The sequence below is a fragment of the Eutrigla gurnardus genome (assembly GCF_963514095.1).
Source record: "Eutrigla gurnardus genome assembly, chromosome: 12".
NCBI classification, from domain to species: domain Eukaryota; kingdom Metazoa; phylum Chordata; class Actinopteri; order Perciformes; family Triglidae; genus Eutrigla; species Eutrigla gurnardus.
In genome coordinates, this window is record NC_139926.1 from 5,182,019 (window position 1) to 5,202,915 (window position 20,897).

The following is a 20,897-nucleotide window of genomic DNA, read 5'->3' on the forward strand; positions in this document are numbered from 1 at the left end:
CATACATCTTAGCTAGCTAGCTAAGTTAGCCACGTTCCATCACTAATGTAACGTTATCTTAGCTGATGTGTTTTATCCAGGGACTCGGAAAAGAAAGAAGGAGAAAGACCTGTTGTTATAGTAACGTTACATCCTGGTACCCAACACACACAGAGAGACCTGTTGTTATAGTAACGTTGCATCCTGGTACCAACACACACAGAGAGACCTGTTGTTATAGTAACGTTACATCCTGGTACCCAACACACAGAGAGACCTGTTGTTATAGTAACGTTACATCCTGGTACCCAACACACAGAGAGACCTGTTGTTATAGTAACGTTACATCCTGGTACCCAACACAGAGAGACCTGTTGTTATAGTAACGTTACATCCTGGTACCCAACACACAGACCTGTTGTTATAGTAACGTTACATCCTGGTACCCAACACACAGAGAGACCTGTGGTTTTAGGAACGTTACATCCTGGTACCCAACACACAGAGAGACCTGTTGTTATAGTAACGTTACATCCTGGTACCCAACACACAGAGAGACCTGTTGTTATAGTAACGTTACATCCTGGTACCCAACACACAGAGATACCTGTTGTTATAGTAACGTTACATCCTGGTACCCAACACACAGAGAGACCTGTTGTTATAGTAACGTTACATCCTGGTACCCAACACACAGAGAGACCTGTTGTTATAGTAACGTTACATCCTGGTACCCAACACACAGAGAGACCTGTTGTTATAGTAACGTTACATCCTGGTACCCAACACACAGACCTGTTGTTATAGTAACGTTACATCCTGGTACCCAACACACAGAGAGACCTGTTGTTATAGTAACGTTATATCCTGGTACCCAACACACAGAGAGACCTGTTGTTATAGAAACGTTACATCCTGGTACCAACACACACAGAGAGACCTGTTGTTATAGTAACGTTACATCCTGGTACCCAACACACAGAGAGACCTGTTGTTATAGTAACATTACATCCTGGTACCCAACACACAGAGAGAGCTGTTGTTATAGTAACGTTACATCCTGGTACCCAACACACAGAGAGACCTGTGGTTTTAGGAACGTTACATCCTGGTACCCAACACACAGAGATACCTGTTGTTATAGTAACGTTACATCCTGGTACCCAACACACAGACCTGTTGTTATAGTATCGTTACATCCTGGTACCCAACACACAGAGAGACCTGTTGTTATAGTAACGTTATATCCTGGTACCCAACACACAGAGAGACCTGTTGTTATAGAAACGTTACATCCTGGTACCAACACACACAGAGAGACCTGTTGTTATAGTAACGTTACATCCTGGTACCCAACACACAGAGAGACCTGTTGTTATAGTAACATTACATCCTGGTACCCAACACACAGAGAGAGCTGTAGTTATAGTAACGTTACATCCTGGTACCCAACACACAGAGAGACCTGTGGTTTTAGGAACGTTACATCCTGGTACCCAACACACAGAGAGACCTGTTGTTATAGTAACGTTACATCCTGGTACCCAACACACAGAGAGACCTGTTGTTATAGTAACGTTACATCCTGGTACCCAACACACAGAGAGACCTGTTGTTATAGTAACGTTACATCCTGGTACCCAACACACAGAGAGACCTGTGGTTTTAGGAACGTTACATCCTGGTACCCAACACACAGAGAGACCTGTTGTTATAGTAACGTTACATCCTGGTACCCAACACACAGAGAGACCTGTTGTTATAGTAACGTTACATCCTGGTACCCAACACACAGAGAGACCTGTTGTTATAGTAACGTTACATCCTGGTACCCAACACACAGAGAGACCTGTGGTTTTAGGAACGTTACATCCTGGTACCCAACACACAGAGAGACCTGTTGTTATAGTAACGTTACATCCTAGTACCCAACACACAGAGAGAGACCTGTTGTTATAGTAACGTTACATCCTGGTACCCAACACACAGAGAGACCTGTTGTTATAGTAACGTTACATCCTGGTACCCAACACACAGAGAGAGAGACGTCACACTGTTAGTTACTTCTATGACTAAATGAGACTTTTTGACCGTATTATCTTTTAAGTTGACAAAGCTCATATGTGTGAATCATGGCACGGGAACAATAAATGATCCGTCCATGACCGTTGATTTCTGGACATATTTGATCTGAAATAAGGTCCCATGATGGCCATCCAGAAGTGACGGGGCTTTGCAATTTCTTTCTTTCTTTCTTTTCACTAATGTGGTTGTTGGCCTTCACCAGCTGCTCCAACAGGCCGGGTATATCTGTGAGAGTTAAGCAATCAGCTTTGTGATAAAAGGGCTGTACAAGGTCCAAATCTTTTTTTAAAAATACATAAAAGCTTTCCAGGTGCTGCACCAGATTTAAGGGGTCAAGATTTGAATACATTTGACATGCAGCCTTGAGTTCAGCCAGCTGTTGCAACAAATACACGTGAATGATACAAACCGTACAAAAACAAATACAGAGCTGGGGGCACTTTTCAGAGTCAAGTCACTGAACTGACCATTTAAATAACAAGTCCAAGTCTTTTAATTTCCCCAACATTTTATTCATCAAAGCTTGAACCCTTATGAAAGGCCTGCCTGCTGCTTTACTTTGTTCTTTTTAATTGTAGTGGGATTGAATAGGTCAAACCTTTCAGGTCTCTAGTTGAGTTCCACACAAGTTGATTGTTTAAGTGGTCATGACTCATGATTCATGTCTGCTTTCACAGCTAACCCATTTGGTTCAGTTAAAACACACTCCGGTCAGTTTGCCAGGTGAATGTGGACCAAACAACTGTGAATTAATCTATCTCCCGCTTGTGAAGTGATGTTATAATTGATCTATATATAACTTATTTATTTAAATCAACACCTACTGCATGCATGTCAGCACGGAGAAAAGGTCAAAAGCTGATAAACATGCTGTGAACTTTGTCAGATAATTTATTCCATTGAAAAGTGTGAATAATGTAAAGCTCCCTGGCGTTCTCCCTGGAGGACACAGAGGTCCTGTCTCTACATGTTATCCTGTTATTACCTCTGTGTGTGTGTGTGTGTGTGTGTGTGTGTGTGTGTGTGTGTGTGTGTGTGTGTGTGTGTGTATATATATATATATATATATATATATATACACACACACACACAGAGGTAATACACTAATAATGCTGATAATCAATCAAAGTACAAAAACATACACATCAGAAGCATTAAAGTGAAGTTGATTTTCTCACATGGTCCTGATGCCCAAACTGTCCAATCAACGAGTCCCCTGTCAGTCTGAATGAATGTTTAGTCCTCCAGAATTCAACCCTTGGTCTGGACCAAAAGAAACCAAATACAGGTGTGAAAGTCTACACTTATTAAAATGGCATTAACAGTTTTTGCATTAATACAAAATAAAGAAAAGTGAACCAGAGTAATCTGAAATGTGGCAAAAGGAAGAAAGAAAAAGTTAAAACACATACATGGACATTTACATTGGATTCTAATTCCTAAATTTCTTTTTCTGAACTTGAAACTGATTCTGATGTAACAACACCGTCTCACAGCAGTTCTTGAAATAGTCACATCTCCTGATTCGTGTACATGGACACACAAGGCCACTCACCACGACTTCCAAACAAATGTTTTTCAGTTGGAAGTATTACTCGTGTCTGCACCTCTTTTCTTCCCTTCAGTTGGGACGGCGTTACATTACAAAAAGAAATCGGTAGATTTAGGAAAAAACATCACGACTTCACAACAACACTGTCTAGTGGTTGAATGTCTTGTGTTGTTGTTGAGTGTGTGTTATCGTATTAATTAATACAGTATGTGATGTTTGACTGTAACGTGTTTGTGTGTATTCCAGTGAAAGGAGCCTGGTCCTGCTGGTCCTCCTGGTCTCAGTGCTCGGTGGGTTGCGGCAGCGGTCACTACCAACGCACGCGCTCCTGTAACAGCCCCGCGCCCGCCAACGGAGGAGACATCTGCATAGGACTCCACACCGAGGAGGCCCTGTGCAACACACACACCTGCGACGGTAAGGTCACTCATACATTCAGCTCTGAAGTCCTTTCATCACGCCTCCACACCGTGTCAATTCTGCAGCGTCCCATTTGCCAAATTACTACTTTGATCTTTGCCTAATGAATAAAGCAGGTTTCAGATATATGAAAAGATAAATAGAGTCACATTGAGAAAACAACCTGTCCTCCTGCCGTGTCCTTCACTGCCGCGCTGCAGGCGGCAAAAAATTATCTCTGTCTCACCGTCGACTACCGTGCATAATATGCACGGTAGTCCTTCTGGCTTAAGTTCACATGGTGGTCCACTAGAAGGGGCAGGAATTAGAAATGATAAAGACTTAGAAATAGATTAATCATTAACTTATTGACATTTTATTTGACGATCCCAATTTCTTTTTCAGGAGTCTGACCTGCGAAATTCCGATTTTCTTAGAAGAGACACAGCATGAACAATAAATGTTGTAACTTTTCTTTCATGGAAACCTTGAATTCAGTTGTATGCTCATAAAAAGCTTAAGAATGACAGTCAGTGATGTCTAGATGTTATCACTTCCACCTTTGAAGGAAGACTTCCCCCATTTGCCTATCAGTGACTCACCCTGTGTTACCTCGATGTCTTACCAAGTCATTTACCAAGGTGTATTCTCACATTTTCCCTAAACACATGCATTTTCTATTTAAAACACTTCACTCTGATTTAAATAGTGTTTTTTTGTGAAAATGCATGTTTGTTTTGCTGCTGTTAAAACGTGTCCCCATTAACTGCAATTCATCAAGGCATTTTTTCTGTTTTGGGATTATTTGTTCACCGGGGAGGCGTAAGAGATAAATAGATTTTCTTCACAAGGTAACATGAGGTGAGTAACTGATATGCAGATGGTTATTCTGGGGGTGAAGTATCCCTTTAATAGCTGTAAAAAGTTAAAAAAGAGTCCCTCTGGTAATCCACAGAACACTGTCAACAGTCTTCATCTGGACTGTTTCCGCAGTAAAAGAAAGCGTAAAGAAAACGGTTGACGGCTGAGTGCTCTGTTGTAAGCGCGTCATTTTTCCTGTTGAATTTTTTAGGATGCGACATCTTCAGTGCCGTGAGCACTGATGTCATTTATTACCTCCTTTAGGGAGGGAAGTATCTTCAAAGCTGGGTAAACAAAACTATCATGATACAGCCAGAGGTAAGTGAGAAAACATGTTTTTAAAAGGTCAGTTCAGGCAAATGAGAAAAAGTTGTCAAAGTTGTGTTGAATAAAATGAGGTGTTCTCACTTCTTTTCTTTGATTTGGAGGTCAGCCTTGCTCCCCCCACAGTCTCACACCATATGATGATGAGATGTGATATGAGATGTGAGATGTATAACAACGCCCTCTGTGCCTCCCCCCATCTATTCCCATTCTGCTCCCACAAGGACGCTGAAATATTCATGAGAGATCTGCCTGCTAATCCACGAGGAGAGAAAAAAACATCCAGCATCAGATATTAAGGATTCAGCCCGACTCGGATTCTAGAGTTTAATATCAGAAAGCCACAATGTTTTCAATTTTCATCTTCTCCTTTGCTGGGAAACCGAAATGGCCCCAACAAATATTCATTATCTGGTGGTGTTTGTGTTTAAAAGTGTGTCCACACGTGTGTGCGGTCATGGATGGATTACTGAACGGGACCAGACACGGGGGTCAAAGTGTGAGGGCTTCCACCTGACCTTCACCAAAATGCAAAATGTCACTCAAAGAGTCAGGAGCCAACCAGGAAGAGACTCAGAATGAAGACAAAGACATGAAACGACTACAAGAGGAGGAAAACAACCACGGACAAAACATACAAAAACCCACAAAGAGACACAAAATGACTATAGAGATGCAAACCAACCAAGGAGAGACACAACAAACTACAAAGAGATGCAAAGCAACTACAAAGAGACACACGTAACCATAAAGAGACACTACAAAGAGACTCATAATCTGCCCATGTGGGGTGATGGTTGTCTCCACTGTCCTCCTCTGCTGCCTTTCATATGATTCAGCCAGCTGTCCGTCACACAGAGTAACGCTTACAGGCAGCCTCCCTTGTAATTACAGGCACAGAAAAGAAAACAGCCTTTGGACCCTTTTTCTCTCCCTGAAGCGAAATGTTAATCAAGCTGCTTTATCGGGTTAATGTTATCCTGGTTGGCGCGGTCCAACATGTCCTGATCGACTGTCTGCTGAGCACCTCTCCAGCTGGATCCGGCTCCTCGTCCGTTTGTTTATTGACAGGCACAACGTCGGCCATCCATCGGGGGTCCTCCCGGTGCTGCCGTCCTCTCTGCATGGGTAATTGGACACGAGCTGGCTGTCAGTCACGGGGATATTTGATGCCCCCTGTCGCAGGTCATTTGATTAAAGTTTCCACCAGTAATGGAGGACAGCAGGAAGGGACAGAATACTAACGAGGAGCCTCCAGCCTGATGGCGTCCCGTGCTTCTGACTCAACAGTACGATCACGCAGGTCGCTCCAGTGTCACAAATAAATGGGAATAAATGAAGCAATTAAATCGGGCCGCGGTGGTTATTGAACAGGTTCTGAGGTGGTCGCTGTGTTCCGTGTGTTTAGGTGGCTGGGTGGCAAGAAGGGAGCAGATGGTGGAGACTGAGCACCAGACTGATGGGGAAGGTAAAAGAGGCCTCGACTCGGCCGCTTCCTGCCAAAACTGCACAGCTGACAGCACCGTGAAGAACAAAGCAGCTTTTCATCAGTCGCTCACTGCTGTAGCCGGCGCTCCCGTTACTCCGAGTGCATGGTTCAAAGGGAGAAGCTGCTGTTTTTCTCTTCTCTCTTGGGTCGGAGCCTTTGTTTGCTGCTAGGTCGACTGCTGCAGGGAAACGGCACTAAAGCTTGGCTCAGGAGACAAACATCTCCGCTATGCACTGAACAAACTCTCCAAGGGCTTACTGGTCCAATCCTGTTTACATCACAAACACTTTCTGGTGTGTTTGGGGCTGTTTGGCTGGGAAGGCTCGTGGTGGCAGCTTGGGTGGTCGCGCTGGTTTCCAGGACGTTTCCATGTGGCTTTGTATTGATTGTTCTTTTTTTCGTCTGTGTCTAGGTGGCTGGATGGCGTGGTCGCTGTGGTCAGCCTGTGATGATTCAGGCTTGCAGATGAGGAGTCGGGTGTGTGGCGCTCAGGGTAACACCCCTTGTGTCGGGAACAGCACTCAGCGCAGGGACTGCAATGAAATACCCGGTGAGTCAGCCTGCTAAGTCGTGAGGCTTTGAGGTGCCATTCAAAGGTTTCTTGTGTGCAACGCCCTTTTACCAGAGTTTTGAGGGGACAAGCTGTTTCCTTCACAGCTCTGAACATCCTAAAACATCAACTGGCATCAAATGTACCTGTTATATCAGAGTTCCAACATCAGCCGGATTCTACGTCGGCTCAGATCAGAACGATAATGAGTGTCGATGGTTTTAGTTTGTGTAGTGTAGTAGACTGTAGTAGCCTCTTTAATGTTTGGTCACTATGTCAGATCAGAGATTATAGAGTATGAAAGTTTTGTCAAGACTTGGCCGAGAGACGTGAAGACTACATGTCTACATCTCGACCAATCATGGCTGTCTTTCACTGCGTGATGTCATCCCTACTCTTTTGTCTTTCTTCACTCTGTTGTGATAGCCTCTCAAGGAAACATTAAAGAAGCTGTTGTTGCCATAGTAACATACACGTTTCCTCCATTTCAGGACAACATCGTTCCTCTTTCTCTTCACAATTTTGAACTGTTGTTTACTCTGCGCTCCTATTGGTCAAAGTGATGGCCATGACGGAACAAAGAGATCAAACATGCTAGACTTCCAGCGGGATGTTTGTGGCGCCCCAGACGTCGGTCATCAGCTACCATGAAACTCTACACAGAATAAAACTATAAATAAAACTCATCTTCATTCCTGATCTGAGCCGACGCGGCCGTGGGGTTCAGGCTGATGTCATGTAGTCTGAACCAGACATCCGGCTCACTGTAAATCATTACAACAGAAATGTGTAAATTGATATTAAGACCATATCATCACAATACAAGTGGGTCCTGGGTTCCTCCTGGTGTAGTGGGTCCTGGGTTCTTTCTGGTGTAGTGGGTCTTGGGTTCCTCCTGGTGTAGTGGGTCCTGGGATCCTCCTGGTGTAGTGGGTCCTGGGTTCCTCCTGGTGTAGTGGGTCCTGGGTTCCTCCTGGTGTAGTGGGCCCTGGGTTCCTCCTGGTGTAGTGGGCCCTGGGTTCCTCCTGGTGTAGTGGGTCCTGGGTTCCTCCTGGTGTAGTGGGCCCTGGGTTCCTCCTGGTGTAGTGGGCCCTGGGTTCCTCCTGGTGTGGTTGGTCCTGGGATCCTCCTGGTGTAGTGGGCCCTGGGTTCCTCCTGGTGTAGTTGGTCCTGGGATCCTCCTGTTGTAGTGGGTCCTGGGTTCCTCCTGGTGTAGTGGGTCCTGGGTTCCTCCTGGTGTAGTTGGTCCTGGGATCCTCCTGGTGTAGTTGGTCCTGGGATCCTCCTGGTGTAGTTGGTCCTGGGATCCTCCTGGTGTAGTTGGTCCTGGGTTCCTCCTGGTGTAGTTGGTCCTGGGATCCTCCTGGTGTAGTTGGTCCTGGGATCCTCCTGGTGTAGTTGGTCCTGGGATCCTCCTGGTGTAGTGGGCCCTGGGTTCCTCCTGGTGTAATTGGTCCTGGGATCCTCCTGGTGTAGTTGGTCCTGGGATCCTCCTGGTGTAGTGGGCCCTGGGTTCCTCCTGGTGTAGTTGGTCCTGGGATCCTCCTGGTGTAGTTGGTCCTGGGATCCTCCTGGTGTAGTTGAAACATTTCAATTCTATTGAATAATTTGTTCATCAAGATCAGATGATTGTAATGTTGGCTTCATTTATTTGAGCAGTGTACACCTGATTATCATGAAGCTTTTGAGTTTGACTTTGAACGTTTGAAGTTGACACTGTTGGCTTTGGTCTGTGTGAGGTCAGACCACCTGATGTCCTTCATGCTGAATCTTCGTCGGCTGCATGAGTCGAAAGCTTACGATTTTAGAGCAACGTATGTCTGTCCTTGTACAATAAGTCCACAGCATCACCATCCTCATTCACAAACATGTCCATGGCTACACACACGCACGTTTGTGTGTGTAGCAGATGTCCTCTTCGTCTGCCGATGTTAATTAACCATAATTAGGTCCATGTGAATCCAACAAGTGAGTAGTTGACCCCGTTGGCCCCCAACGTACCTTGTTATGCTGATGATCTCAGAAAGTTCCCCTGAAATGATCTTTCATGGCCCGCCAGCAGACGCCTCTCCACACTCAGAATCCCTAATGAGTCCAGAGCGAGGCCATTAATATTAATGGATTGTCACAACACCAAATCACATTTAATTTTTATTGCAAATTTCAACGAGGCTGTGGATGGATTTGTTAAGGTCATGGTGTGAGGAAGCTGAAAAATTAGGCCAAAAAAATTAATCAGGGGATCTGGCAGATGCAATTAAAACTGCACACACACATCAACACTCCCTTCGTCTTTACTCTACGATTTGTTGGGGACAGGATGCGCTGTAGCTGTAAATTATTGTCTCTGTAACGGCAACAACAGAGGTTCAATGTGAAGGGAGTTCTGGAATTCACTGATGGCAAAAAAAGAAACTCTGTGGACCGTTTGTCCAACATTTCAATTTCTCATCCACTGTTTTTGTTTCTTCACGTGTCAACTCCCCCCGTGTTACTGTCGGTGGTTGTTGTCTGTGGAAGGCTGTGTGCATGTGTGTGTGTGTGTGTGTGTGTGTGTGTGTGCATGTTAGTGTCTGACCCTGTGTTCCTCTCCTCTCTGCAGTCATTCTGCCTGCATCTGGTTTTGATAAGGACCAACACTGCGGAGGTAAGTGGACTAACAGCTGCCTTCACTGTGTTCCCGTGTGCATGTTATCGTCTGCCCCTGTCTGTTTCCACAGATGTCCGTCCATGCTGCGTGTTTTCATATGTTATATGTGCATCTTCATGTTTTATTTCAGCGTGTCAGAATAGGAAGAAACGTTATGTACACTGAGACGGAAAGACTTGTAATGTAAAACTCAGGAGTCTTCTCTGACAGTCCCACCCTTTCCGGTGGACCACCATAGGAACTTATTTTGGAAAAATATGTTGAGTGACTGTCTGAAGAAAACAAGATGATTTATATTCATAAACATTTCATTTCTGTTCAATCAGAGACTCTTACGTCAAAGAATCAGCCGATGCAAAGTCTTTTACAGTCAGATTATCATAGAAGATTCTTTGAGAGGATCAAGCATGGAGGATCCTGCTGGGAGAACTAACCCCCCTTTAACACACATTTCAGCCTAATCAACCAAATAAAAAGCTCAGCCGAGGATGAGGTTTGGATGATGGAGAGAGCAGAGACAGCAAACGGCAACAGGGAAACATTGATGAGTAATGCCGGGTTGAAAATTGGTGGAACATTTTGGAAAAGATTGTGTTGTTGTGTTTAATAAAACTTATCTCTTGTGCCTCTGCGGTGAACGACGATGAAAAACTGACATGATGTGAAGCAAACTTCAGTTTACAATCTGTCTAATCAGTATAATCCAGGTCCAGGTATCCTGTTGTGCTCACTACTGCTCCTACAAACACATGCAGCTGCACTATTTCACACTTCCACATCGAGACTCGATTCCTCGTTCACAGCGGAGGCACGAGAGAAAAGCTTCTATCAACGTAACATGTGATGAGTGATTGATATACAACTCAAGACAAACTTTATTTGTATAGAACATTTAAAAACAACCACAGCTGATCAAAGTGCTGAAGAAGAATAATGATCAGAAGAAAACCCAAAACACAATGCACACAACAGGAGTGAAATTCAAATATAACAGAAGATGAAGTCAGTAGAAGAGGTGGCTCTCTTCAGCAGCCATTTAAATGTTCTGTGTTCTGGGCAGTTTTTATATGATTGGGTAGGCTGGTCCAGTGAATAAAGGCTCGGTTGCCACTGTGTCTGGTTCGGGGAACATCCATGAGCATCTGATCCGCCGTCCTCAGTGCTCTAAGTGGAGTAAGCACTGGTCCAAGCTTAAAATCGATCCTGAAACGGACAGGAAGTCAGTGAAAAGAGGTACACTGGTGACATCCTGTTTCCTTTCCCCACTAAGAAGAGGAGCGGCTGCAGTTTTCCTCGTGGGAAATTAGGGATGTAGGTGTGGAAAGAAAGTTTAAATAAAATATGCTCACACTCTGCGTATCTTCTTCATTCCCCAGCATTCACCTCCATCCACCTGATCGCCACCGGTGTTTCCTGTTTCCTCGGGGCGGGGCTGCTGTCCTTCCTCATCTACGTCTACTGTCAACGTTTCCACAAGCCGTCGCAGGAGTCGGCCGTCATTCACCCCACCACCCCCAACCACCTCAACTATAAGGGCAACACCACGCCAAAGAACGAGAAGTACACACCCATGGAGTTCAAGGTAGGGCAGTTTAAAAAATATCCTGCCGATGAAATGAATACAAATAGAAATAGAAGCAGTGTTAACATGGTGTTACTCCCATGCACAAACACAAGTGTGTACTGTAAATGTTGGGGATTCAAGGGCAATGTGATTCATGTTTTATTTAGAGCCTTTATTCATGCATTTATCTCAATAGAGCGCTAAGCACAGAAGATGAATTACCGTTCATTTTTATTCCTCCTCGCTCTTCTGCAGGACCTATAGTCTTTAAGCCTCCCTGCCTGCCCACAAACCAAGTCATATTAATGGAGCCCATTAGCTTCCTAACGCATTAGTCTGCCCTCCACCTCCCGTCGCCGGCGTCTACTGTGCATCCACATTTACACAAAGTTTCAGGCTCCTAGTTTTTAAGTGGATGGTCCTCCACAACTTCTGTTGTTATGCCCCCTTACTGTTGGTTCCTCTGGGATATTATTAGTGATCTGGTCGTGGTCTGTAAAGTGTGCTCACGCATGCTGGTGATAACAACCAGTAGATGAATTAACTTTTTATGACCCTGAACCAAAGAGTTTGATCTTTGTCACCAACATGATTTACTGCTTCTCACAAGCAGCACGATGATTCACTTCATCCTCTTATACTCAATTACATCCTGCAAAGTGAAAATGAATCTGTCTTACGTTGACGACTCTGAACATCACCATCATTTCATATCATATGATTTCAGACACACTATAAACTTACCAACAAGAGACAACATCTCATTTCATGTCGACACTAATCCATCAGGTCGAATGCCGTGTTCTCACCAAACATGGAGCTAATTTTCAACTTACGCAAGTTTGATCATGGAACGATTTCACAAAATATGCGTCACTCAACCTCGATGCTAAATAACATCACCCAGAGGTGCTCGGTGAACTTCACCAAGCTGGATTAATCTAGCAAGACTCACGTCTACTGGTTTACCACAGCTGGATGAACCCAAATAAAACTATTTAGCTGTGATTTAATTGCAATAACCACATAAAAAGGATGCTGATATAACTCCATAATGATGGTGATTAGTAAAAAGTCATGCTTTGTTAGGTCTGTCTGCAACGACGATATCTGACAATAAGCTAACAACTGTTAAAATGCTTGTTTTCTGAATGGAGTCTGGTTGATGGGAGCTAGGCTATGCTAACATTGTAGCTGCTCCATCAAGACTCCAAATAAGGTCATCTAGACATAAATACAGCAGAGACCTTGTCGTTTGGACCACAGAGTCTCTGGTTTCTCCACATAGTCTGGTCTGGTCTCTGGACTAAAGTGAGCTACTATCTAGACCTCTGGGGGACCACAGACAGTCTCTGGTTTCTCCACATAGTCTGGTCTGGTCTCTGGACTAATGTGAGCTACTATCTAGACCTCTGGGGGACCACAGACAGTCTCTGGTTTCTCCACATAGTCTGGTCTGGTCTCTGGACTAAAATCACAGACATTTCTGATTCAACGCCAGGACGACAGGAGGAGAATCTCAACGCTGATAGGCTTTATTGATGCAGCGTCACACAAATGATGCAATTTCACTTTTCACTTAAATATTTTAAGGTGAATTTGTATCCATTCCCATGTATTAATTTAATATTGTATGCAATCGTGTCACAATGTTGCTGCTCGGCACTAAAAGTTTGCTTGACTGTCTTTGTTTTTTGGTAAAAGTCATGCAACAGTAATATGCTGGTCCAATACTCATTCCAACACATCGGTTCAATCATAGCAAGTTGTAATGCATAAAAAAACAGTTTGTCCTAAAAGGCAGCGTTTGTTGTAGCTCACAGCGCTGCCTGAAAACTCACTGTGGACAGCACCATTAAATCAGCTCCCTACATGTAGAGTCCCATTGAGTCTGAATGTGAAGAGAGCCACTCAGTGTCTGGAGAATTCAGTGTTGATGGCGTTTCTATCAGGCGGCTGCACAACACTGGGAGAAAACAAACATGTGAGGGTGAAGAAGGAGGCTCATTTACACAATGAGATTCTGTCCATAGGGGCCAATACTGAAACACAAATTCAAGGAAAGGCAAGTGAAAAACGTACACACATACAGTATTATTGCCATGTTTTGTACGGCAATACTGTATCCATACATGGACACAGTATCAATCTTGTATTGTATAAACTATTAATATTGCAAATACAAATGAAACCTTTTGGTAACATTTGCTTTTTCACTCCACTAGAGTTTTTTCTGCGGTGCTCATGGGTAAAGTCAGAGAGATTGGCAGGAAGTTGGTCGGAACAAAGATGGCGTGTCGGTCAGTCTGTCTGCTCGACTGACCGACACATTTTGCTGCAATAAAAATAATTGAAGTGAGATGAACCATCTGTCAAATCTATCATCTGTTCGATCAAACAGATGACAAAAACTGCATAATTAGCAGTTGAAATAATGCAACAAAACACAATATCTCTTATTGCAATACAAAATGTTTAAAATCACATTCAGATCGTATCGTGACCTAAGTTTTATGATATTGTATCCTGGGCCTGGGGAAGTTAATGACCAAAGTACAACCCTGGTGAAATCCACCTCACATCCTGGTGAATATTGGCCGGAGATCCCGTCTCGGGATTAAACACTCATTCTACCACCTCTTTAAAGTTTTCTTTCCACGTTTTCCACATGAACCACTCTTCACCTCTGCATCAGTTACATCCCCCACACGGCACTTATTTTAAAAGAAAAATACCTTTAAAGCTGCTTTTTCCTTCTTCCAAATCAGTGGTGAAGAACACCAGAAGCAAACAGCAGGAGTTGAGTTTTTCATTAAAACCACATCATGCCCGGTGTGTTCACTGCAGGCCACATTAGTCAGAGCACACAAGGCCTCACCTCCTGCTAAGTTACACTATGACCAGTCACTGACGAACATTGTAGCATGTAAACGCTGTTTTTAACTGAGTCTGGCGTAGTGCTCATTCTACATAACACGCTACATTACATCATCTCAAGCAAACTTCAAGGAGAAAAATGAGGATCTGATTGAAGTGAAGTGATCAGTGTTATTCACTAGCGGGCCTGTTTGGAACGGCCACCTCTTCGAAGCGGAGAGCAAATGATACTAATGATGATTAATGAATAAAGTGTGACATTTTAGCAGCACTCTGCTGCAGAATGAAGATTAGGGAAACACTGAGTGACCTGTTAGCTTTATCTTGGAGAGTTAGAAACTGGAGGTGTGGAGTTTGAAAGATAGACGGCACTTAAACGACAGGAAGCGTCTAATGAATGATGCAATCTACTTGCATTATGGGAATCGTAGGCCCAAGTCCTGGCCTCCGATGCTTCCATTTTGACCATTCATTTAAAAAAGCTGTCTCTTGTGAATTCCTCAGCTTGATGAAAGTGCATGTAATCACTAGAGTTCCATTTAATCACCAAACAATCGGTGCACTGAAATGTGTCACTGTCTTTCACAGCTCACCGTCTCTGCTTCCCGTCCAACAACCGGCTGATGACTCTTATTCATTCATTCGTATCACTGAAGTGACATATGAGTTCAGTAGCAGTGCCAATCGAAGCACACACTGCTGGTAGAATACTGTTTACCTCACAGTAAAGGTACAATTACTGTGATGTTGGCAAATCAAGTCAAACACGTCACGCTACGATTATTTAGCTGCTTCATACAAAGGAAAACTCCCCTGATTCTCATGTTCATGACTCATCCAGTGTTAGTGATTAATGAGCTACAGTCTAGTTCCCGCCACAGACACATGTTTTTGCTCTGTGTGGGAGGAGCCTCCCCCAGTGGGAGAAGCCTCTCCCCATCAGATAATTTCAGCGTAGACCTAGACCAGAGTAGACGTAGGCTATATCAGGTGGTCTTGAGAAGTCTCGTATCCGACCGTGAGCTTTCCAGCAGCCCTCACCTTGACCTTGCTGCCTCCTTAGTAACCCCGCCCCCTCTCTCCGAGGGAGGAACGGGGCTCCTGGTCGACTGTCCAGAGTGGGAGGAGCCTGAACCCACCTGAACCCACCCATCTCATTAACCTGCTATTTTGCTTTCATATTTATACGGCCATGGCGATGTGGTATGAAAAAAATGGCAGTTTTGTTGCTACATCACGCAAGCCAAAATCTCATAGTATTATAAACCGCCATTCAGTGTTTTGGTAACTGATGAACCTTCACTTCATGAAGTTTTGTTCAAACTCTACTATTTCATGTTAGTGGTGAGAATCACCAGAGGCCCCGAGATACAATATCACAAAACTTAAGTCACGAAACGATCTTAATGGGATTTTAAATATTTTGTGATGTGCTGATTATTGCGATAACATATATTGTGATTAATGACCTTTTTTCAACTGCAAATGATGCAGTTTGTCAACATCTGTTTATCTAATACGACAATGTTTTCACTTGGTTCATCTCACTTCAATTATTTTTATTGCAGCAAAATGTGTTTGTCAGTCAAGCAGACTGACCAACACTCCATCTTTATATTGACCAACTTCCTGCCAATCTCTGACTTTACCCATGAGCACAGCAGAAAACACTCAGCACCATCTAGTGGACTGAAGAAGCAATTGTTACCAAAAGGTTTGTATTTGTATTTGCAACATTAATAGTTCATATAATAAAAATACTTGGTGTCAGTATATATCAACACAATATTGCCACGCAAAATATTTTGATTCTTCTGAAAAAATGCAACATTTCCTTAGTTTTTTGCTTTTAAGCTTTTAAGCAACAATAACAGAGGACTTTTATTGTGAAGAATTTATAGAGACATGTGTTTTATGGATGAATTAGCAGAGCTTTGTAAGCAGCTTTACTTCAATTAAACAAGTGATACTTCAGGGAGGAAGTATCACAAAAATAAAAAAAAATTCTGTGGATAATTTATTGGAATGGAATCAGTCAGGTTACATTAAAGTTTCAAGTGTGGACACAGCTGAGTTCTGATCTGACGCATCCGATCGGAAAGTCGCATGAGTGTAGCCAACGATCCGACCCGAGCAAAGCAGGAACATGCTACAACAGCATCACATGCCTGTGTTTGATGCCCCCCCCCCTCCTGACACTTGTGTTGTTGTTGTCCTCGCTGTTATTGTCGTTGCCTGTGAGGACGAGCCGCTGACAGCCGTGGTGGTGCTGAGAGCCTGAACTCATTAGCTTTAATGACCAGAGGGAAGGGAAGCCAGAGATGTGCAGCCGATGTCACCGTGTGCCACTACAGCAGCTTCCCTCTCCTCCAGGCCAATTTATGATGCCCGCCGTTGTGTATTTCACCGACTCTAACCTGATTATCGTCCCGCCTCAGTCCCCAGAGCTGTTCAGATGGATTACATTAGTCTAATGCTTCCCCTGGAAAGTGTTTCACCTTATGTTCGGCTTTTACCAGAGACTCAGCATGAGAATAAAATGTGAGTTTTTAGACTTGTTTTTATTGAAGAGAGCAGCATATTCCCTCCATATTATAGATTAGTGTATTAAGTATGCTTGACATGAACTTAATTAAATTTGTTAAATTGGTTTGCTTTGGTTAGGAATTCACTTACAGCACACGAGCTTTAACTCTGAGGCGAGTGGAGGTATTTCATTCACCTGCCGGCAAGAATTACTGAAATATTTTTATCTCCACAAGACTATTCTGTCTATGATTGATTCCTCAAAAGTGCATTGAGTGAAAATAACTTAATCTTCCATTTCCCCCATATTTTTTCGTTTTGAATGTATCCATATGACATAAATACATAAGAGGCTATGAGCAAAATGTTCCGTCTGCTTTGTCATTCCAGACGCTGAACAAGAACAACCTGCTGCCAGATGAAAGATCCAACTTCTACCCGACGCCGCTGCAGCAGACCAACGTCTACACCACCACCTACTACCCCACAGCACTCGGCAAATACGACTACCAGCCCAACTCGTCCCCGTCGCCATGCAGGACCTACAACCAAAACAACAACAGCTGAGACACGCCCCCCACGACTGGCTCTCCGAACCCCCCTCCCCCTCTCAACGGAACTGAACCGGCTTGAACTGAAATGTTTCTCAGAGCTCGGCCAGCTTGCTCTGTCCGTCTGCCCCCCGTAGTCTCTTCAGCATGGTTGTCTTCAAGGGCATTTCTGGAACTTTCCATCAGGAGGTTTGGACGACGACGCCCATGTCCTGGTGCATTCTGGGACTTATGCCACCAGCTGGGCGGGGGGGGGATTATGTAAGGGCCTGACTGGATAGTGTTCCAGTGGCTTTTGACACGTAGTTCTCAGAGCAGCCGAGCATCCACAACTCTGGAGACGAACACGACCAGAACATTCAAACAGACGCTACATTTCTTTGGCTCCTCTCTCCATTACTAACCACATCCTCAGCCTGTAAGCACGTTCAATCCCTGGACAACGGAGAACAAACGCCGCGTATTGTACGTCCTCGCCACGCGGCGCTCAGCGAGAGAGCAACAACAGAGGGGAAACTGAATGATTAACTAAATATGACATTAATACCAGCTCGGTTGGGTGCACGTCCTTCATTGTTGCTGTTCCATGTGACAGATAAGAACACTACACGTCACCTTTCACGGACAAGGACGTTCATTCGCATCGTCGGAGCAAGGGGGATTGTGGGAAGTGGTCTGAACTGTACATAAAGCTTTGGGAATGCCTTGGGTGCCTGTATGCAATAGAGGGCAGAGGGCCAGATTTGTTTTCTTTCTATTTCGTCTTTTTATTTCCAGGAACGGTAAAGACTTCTGAAAGGGAATTGATTGATTCTCCAATTGATTCTCCAATAGATGCATCGATTCTACTGAGTGCTAAATAGCTCGGTGGTCATATCAAATATGGCCAGTGTGCTGATGAACAACTGGATTTGGGTTTTCTATGACGGTAGAATAAGCTAGTAGACTGGCACTTGTTGTTTTTTTTAAATGTTTGTTTTTTAAGATGTTCTCGAACGAGCTGTAGCATAGCAGGAAATATTTTGTTAAATAAAATATAGCTGATTAATTCTTGTTTCTCTAATTTCACTTCACTGAATAAACACATTGCTGTTGTTTTGGTGATTTTTTTCCTTCTGCAGCCTGGTAACCGTTTGTCTCTTCAGTTTTAACACAAAGATCAAAAGAAAAGACTGACATGGGGTTTTTCAAAGTGACTGAACATCCATTTGGCGTCGGCTTGAAAAGAGAAACTCAAATTATGCTTGCTTAGATGTAGAAGATGAGTGTGTGTGTGTGTGGGGGGGGGGGGGTCTGTAGGGCTGTATTTTGTACAATGTAAATGCTTTCATACACATGAATATATATTAGGGATTTGTTTGTGCATTTTTTTCTCCACATTCTGTCGCTGACACTCCAGACGTTTTACTGTTTTTTCTATATTTCATGTAAGAGATGTTCATCATAAGTTAAAGCATTGCGTCTCCGGTTCCTGCGGAGGTGGACCTGACAATATTAAGAGTCAAAAGCTTGGTTTATAGAGGGCATTTTCACAGCTATATTTTATTATTATTATTATTATTATTATTATTATTATTATTATTATTATTATTATTATTATTATTATTATTGCCTGATTGATGAATGCTAACCCAGCAATGCTTTTCAGTTCAGCTACTGTACATGCACGACATGAGAGCTCTATCTGTATATAGGAGCAGCAACATTTAATGACCGTGCAGATGGATCGTGTAAATGTATCTGTATATTGTATAGCTAACACTGTTTGTTTAAAAAAAAAAAAGCCTTATAGTTGTTTAAAAAAAAGTGCAGCAGCTAAGTACACACGGACCGTGAGGTTTGTTTGGGGACGGAGCTCCACATGGTGACCTCTGGCTATGACCTTCCCAGCTGCTCAAACATGAATCCCAACTGAATATAACTCTGCGTAGCACCGATAATAAGAGGTAGCCAAGATTATACACTGCAAATAAGTCACATATAATTGAGACATTTTGATCTATACTCCGCCCCTATGGCCCCATCTGAAAGCCAGTCATCTGATTGGTCAGTTTTGAGCTCAGTCCCCTGCGATGTGAGGCTCTGTGCCCTTCTATGCAACTTACCAGGTGTACTGTTAGACCTGTCATGTAGACTGTAATCACTGCCTTTTAGACACTGTGAATTTTTGGTACCCTATATTTTTGTATATTGTACATTGTAAAAAGGATAATAAACCTTGATGCCAACACAACAGGAGGTTTTGAGATTTTTCAAAAGCTGAAATTCCTGCTAGTTTTTAATTGGAGACCCAGACGCACCAAACCGACGTCAAAGGCGGACTTTGGGGTTTTATGAAGTTAACTACACTAAACAAAAGTAAATCAATAAAACCAAAAGGATATGAAATATTATTATTTGGTTATAATAATGTGGTGTGCATCAGTGCATGAGAGAAAAGACATAGTTCTGTACTAAACCATCAGATTTATCCACAAAATCTGCCCCATTGTTTTTGACCATGTTGATTTTGCACAACATGTTGATTTCACACATATTCATTGCCAGAGTTTGAGGCTCTTTCCTCTTTCTAAGAATTATCTGAGCACAAGTTGTTAACCAGTTGTTAGATTTCTTACATTTCTGTCCCTAAGAAGACAAAATATAAGCAAATTAATTCCATAACATTCCTTCATAAGGCAAAAACCATCGGGCATTCCCATAACGCCTACATGTACGTACCCTGTTCTGTTTGACAAAGAAAGGCCGACTATAACGTTGCCTCATGTTGCACTTGAACACACAAAGACTTCAGCCATTGGCCAACCAGCGCATATGTCCTGCACCTGCATGAGAGGAAACAACTCTCCACACCAGCAGGTGGCGATAGTCTGTGAAACAGAACAGCTACACACCAGCAGGCTGCGTTCCAGATGGCCATGCCATGAAGACTTCGTCTGAGTCTATGCAGGAGTCTTCTCTGCACTGACTGCTGAAGGTGAACAGCCAATCAGAGTGATTTCTCCCACCTCCTTCGCCACCGATACAACATCCTGAATCTGCCAAAAAAGCTGCCAACGCGGGCCGACGAGTGCCAATGGTGCAGGGCGCATGTTCACCGACAGCTGTATAAAAACTAGTAGTGATCATTGTAGTAACAAAAAGTATAGTATGCAAAACAAAAAGTCAAGTTTCAAGTTATTATCATCATATTCACAACAATAACAGACAAGCAGTGTTTGCCAATAAAAAAACTGCTAATTCAATATGTATGAAAAGAAAATCACACACATAAAAGACAAAATGATAATCTAAGACATTATCTATGAATGGTATTGCAAAAAGATTAACTGAATGTAATGTATATGCACATTGAAAAGTATACACACACATGAATAACAGACATTTTCCACAATAAAAATGTGGTGACAAACAAATACATGAGTGATAAAGCATGAAAATATGCTTTTCTACATCTATGATCCGTACGCTGTCATAGGTATAGAACAGA

The 20,897-nt window shown here is 43.3% G+C and overlaps 1 protein-coding gene across 10 annotated transcripts in view; it reads left to right on the plus strand.

Annotated features, from left to right (window-relative positions):
• sema5ba (sema domain, seven thrombospondin repeats (type 1 and type 1-like), transmembrane domain (TM) and short cytoplasmic domain, (semaphorin) 5Ba) overlaps positions 1-18,502 on the plus strand; it is a 198,935-nt gene extending 180,433 nt beyond the window's left edge. For 2 of the 10 annotated variants that reach the window (XM_084022568.1, XM_084022570.1), the window contains 6 exons: positions 3,863-4,033; positions 6,609-6,668; positions 7,102-7,239; positions 9,842-9,886; positions 11,266-11,471; positions 17,247-18,502. In XM_084022568.1, coding sequence (XP_083878694.1) covers positions 3,863-4,033; positions 6,609-6,668; positions 7,102-7,239; positions 9,842-9,886; positions 11,266-11,471; positions 17,247-17,423 — 797 coding nt within the window. In that variant the 3' untranslated portion in view covers positions 17,424-18,502. The other 8 variants (XM_084022574.1, XM_084022573.1, XM_084022571.1 and 5 more) reach the window with 8 other exon arrangements.
• The last annotated feature ends 2,395 nt before the right edge of the window (positions 18,503-20,897 follow it).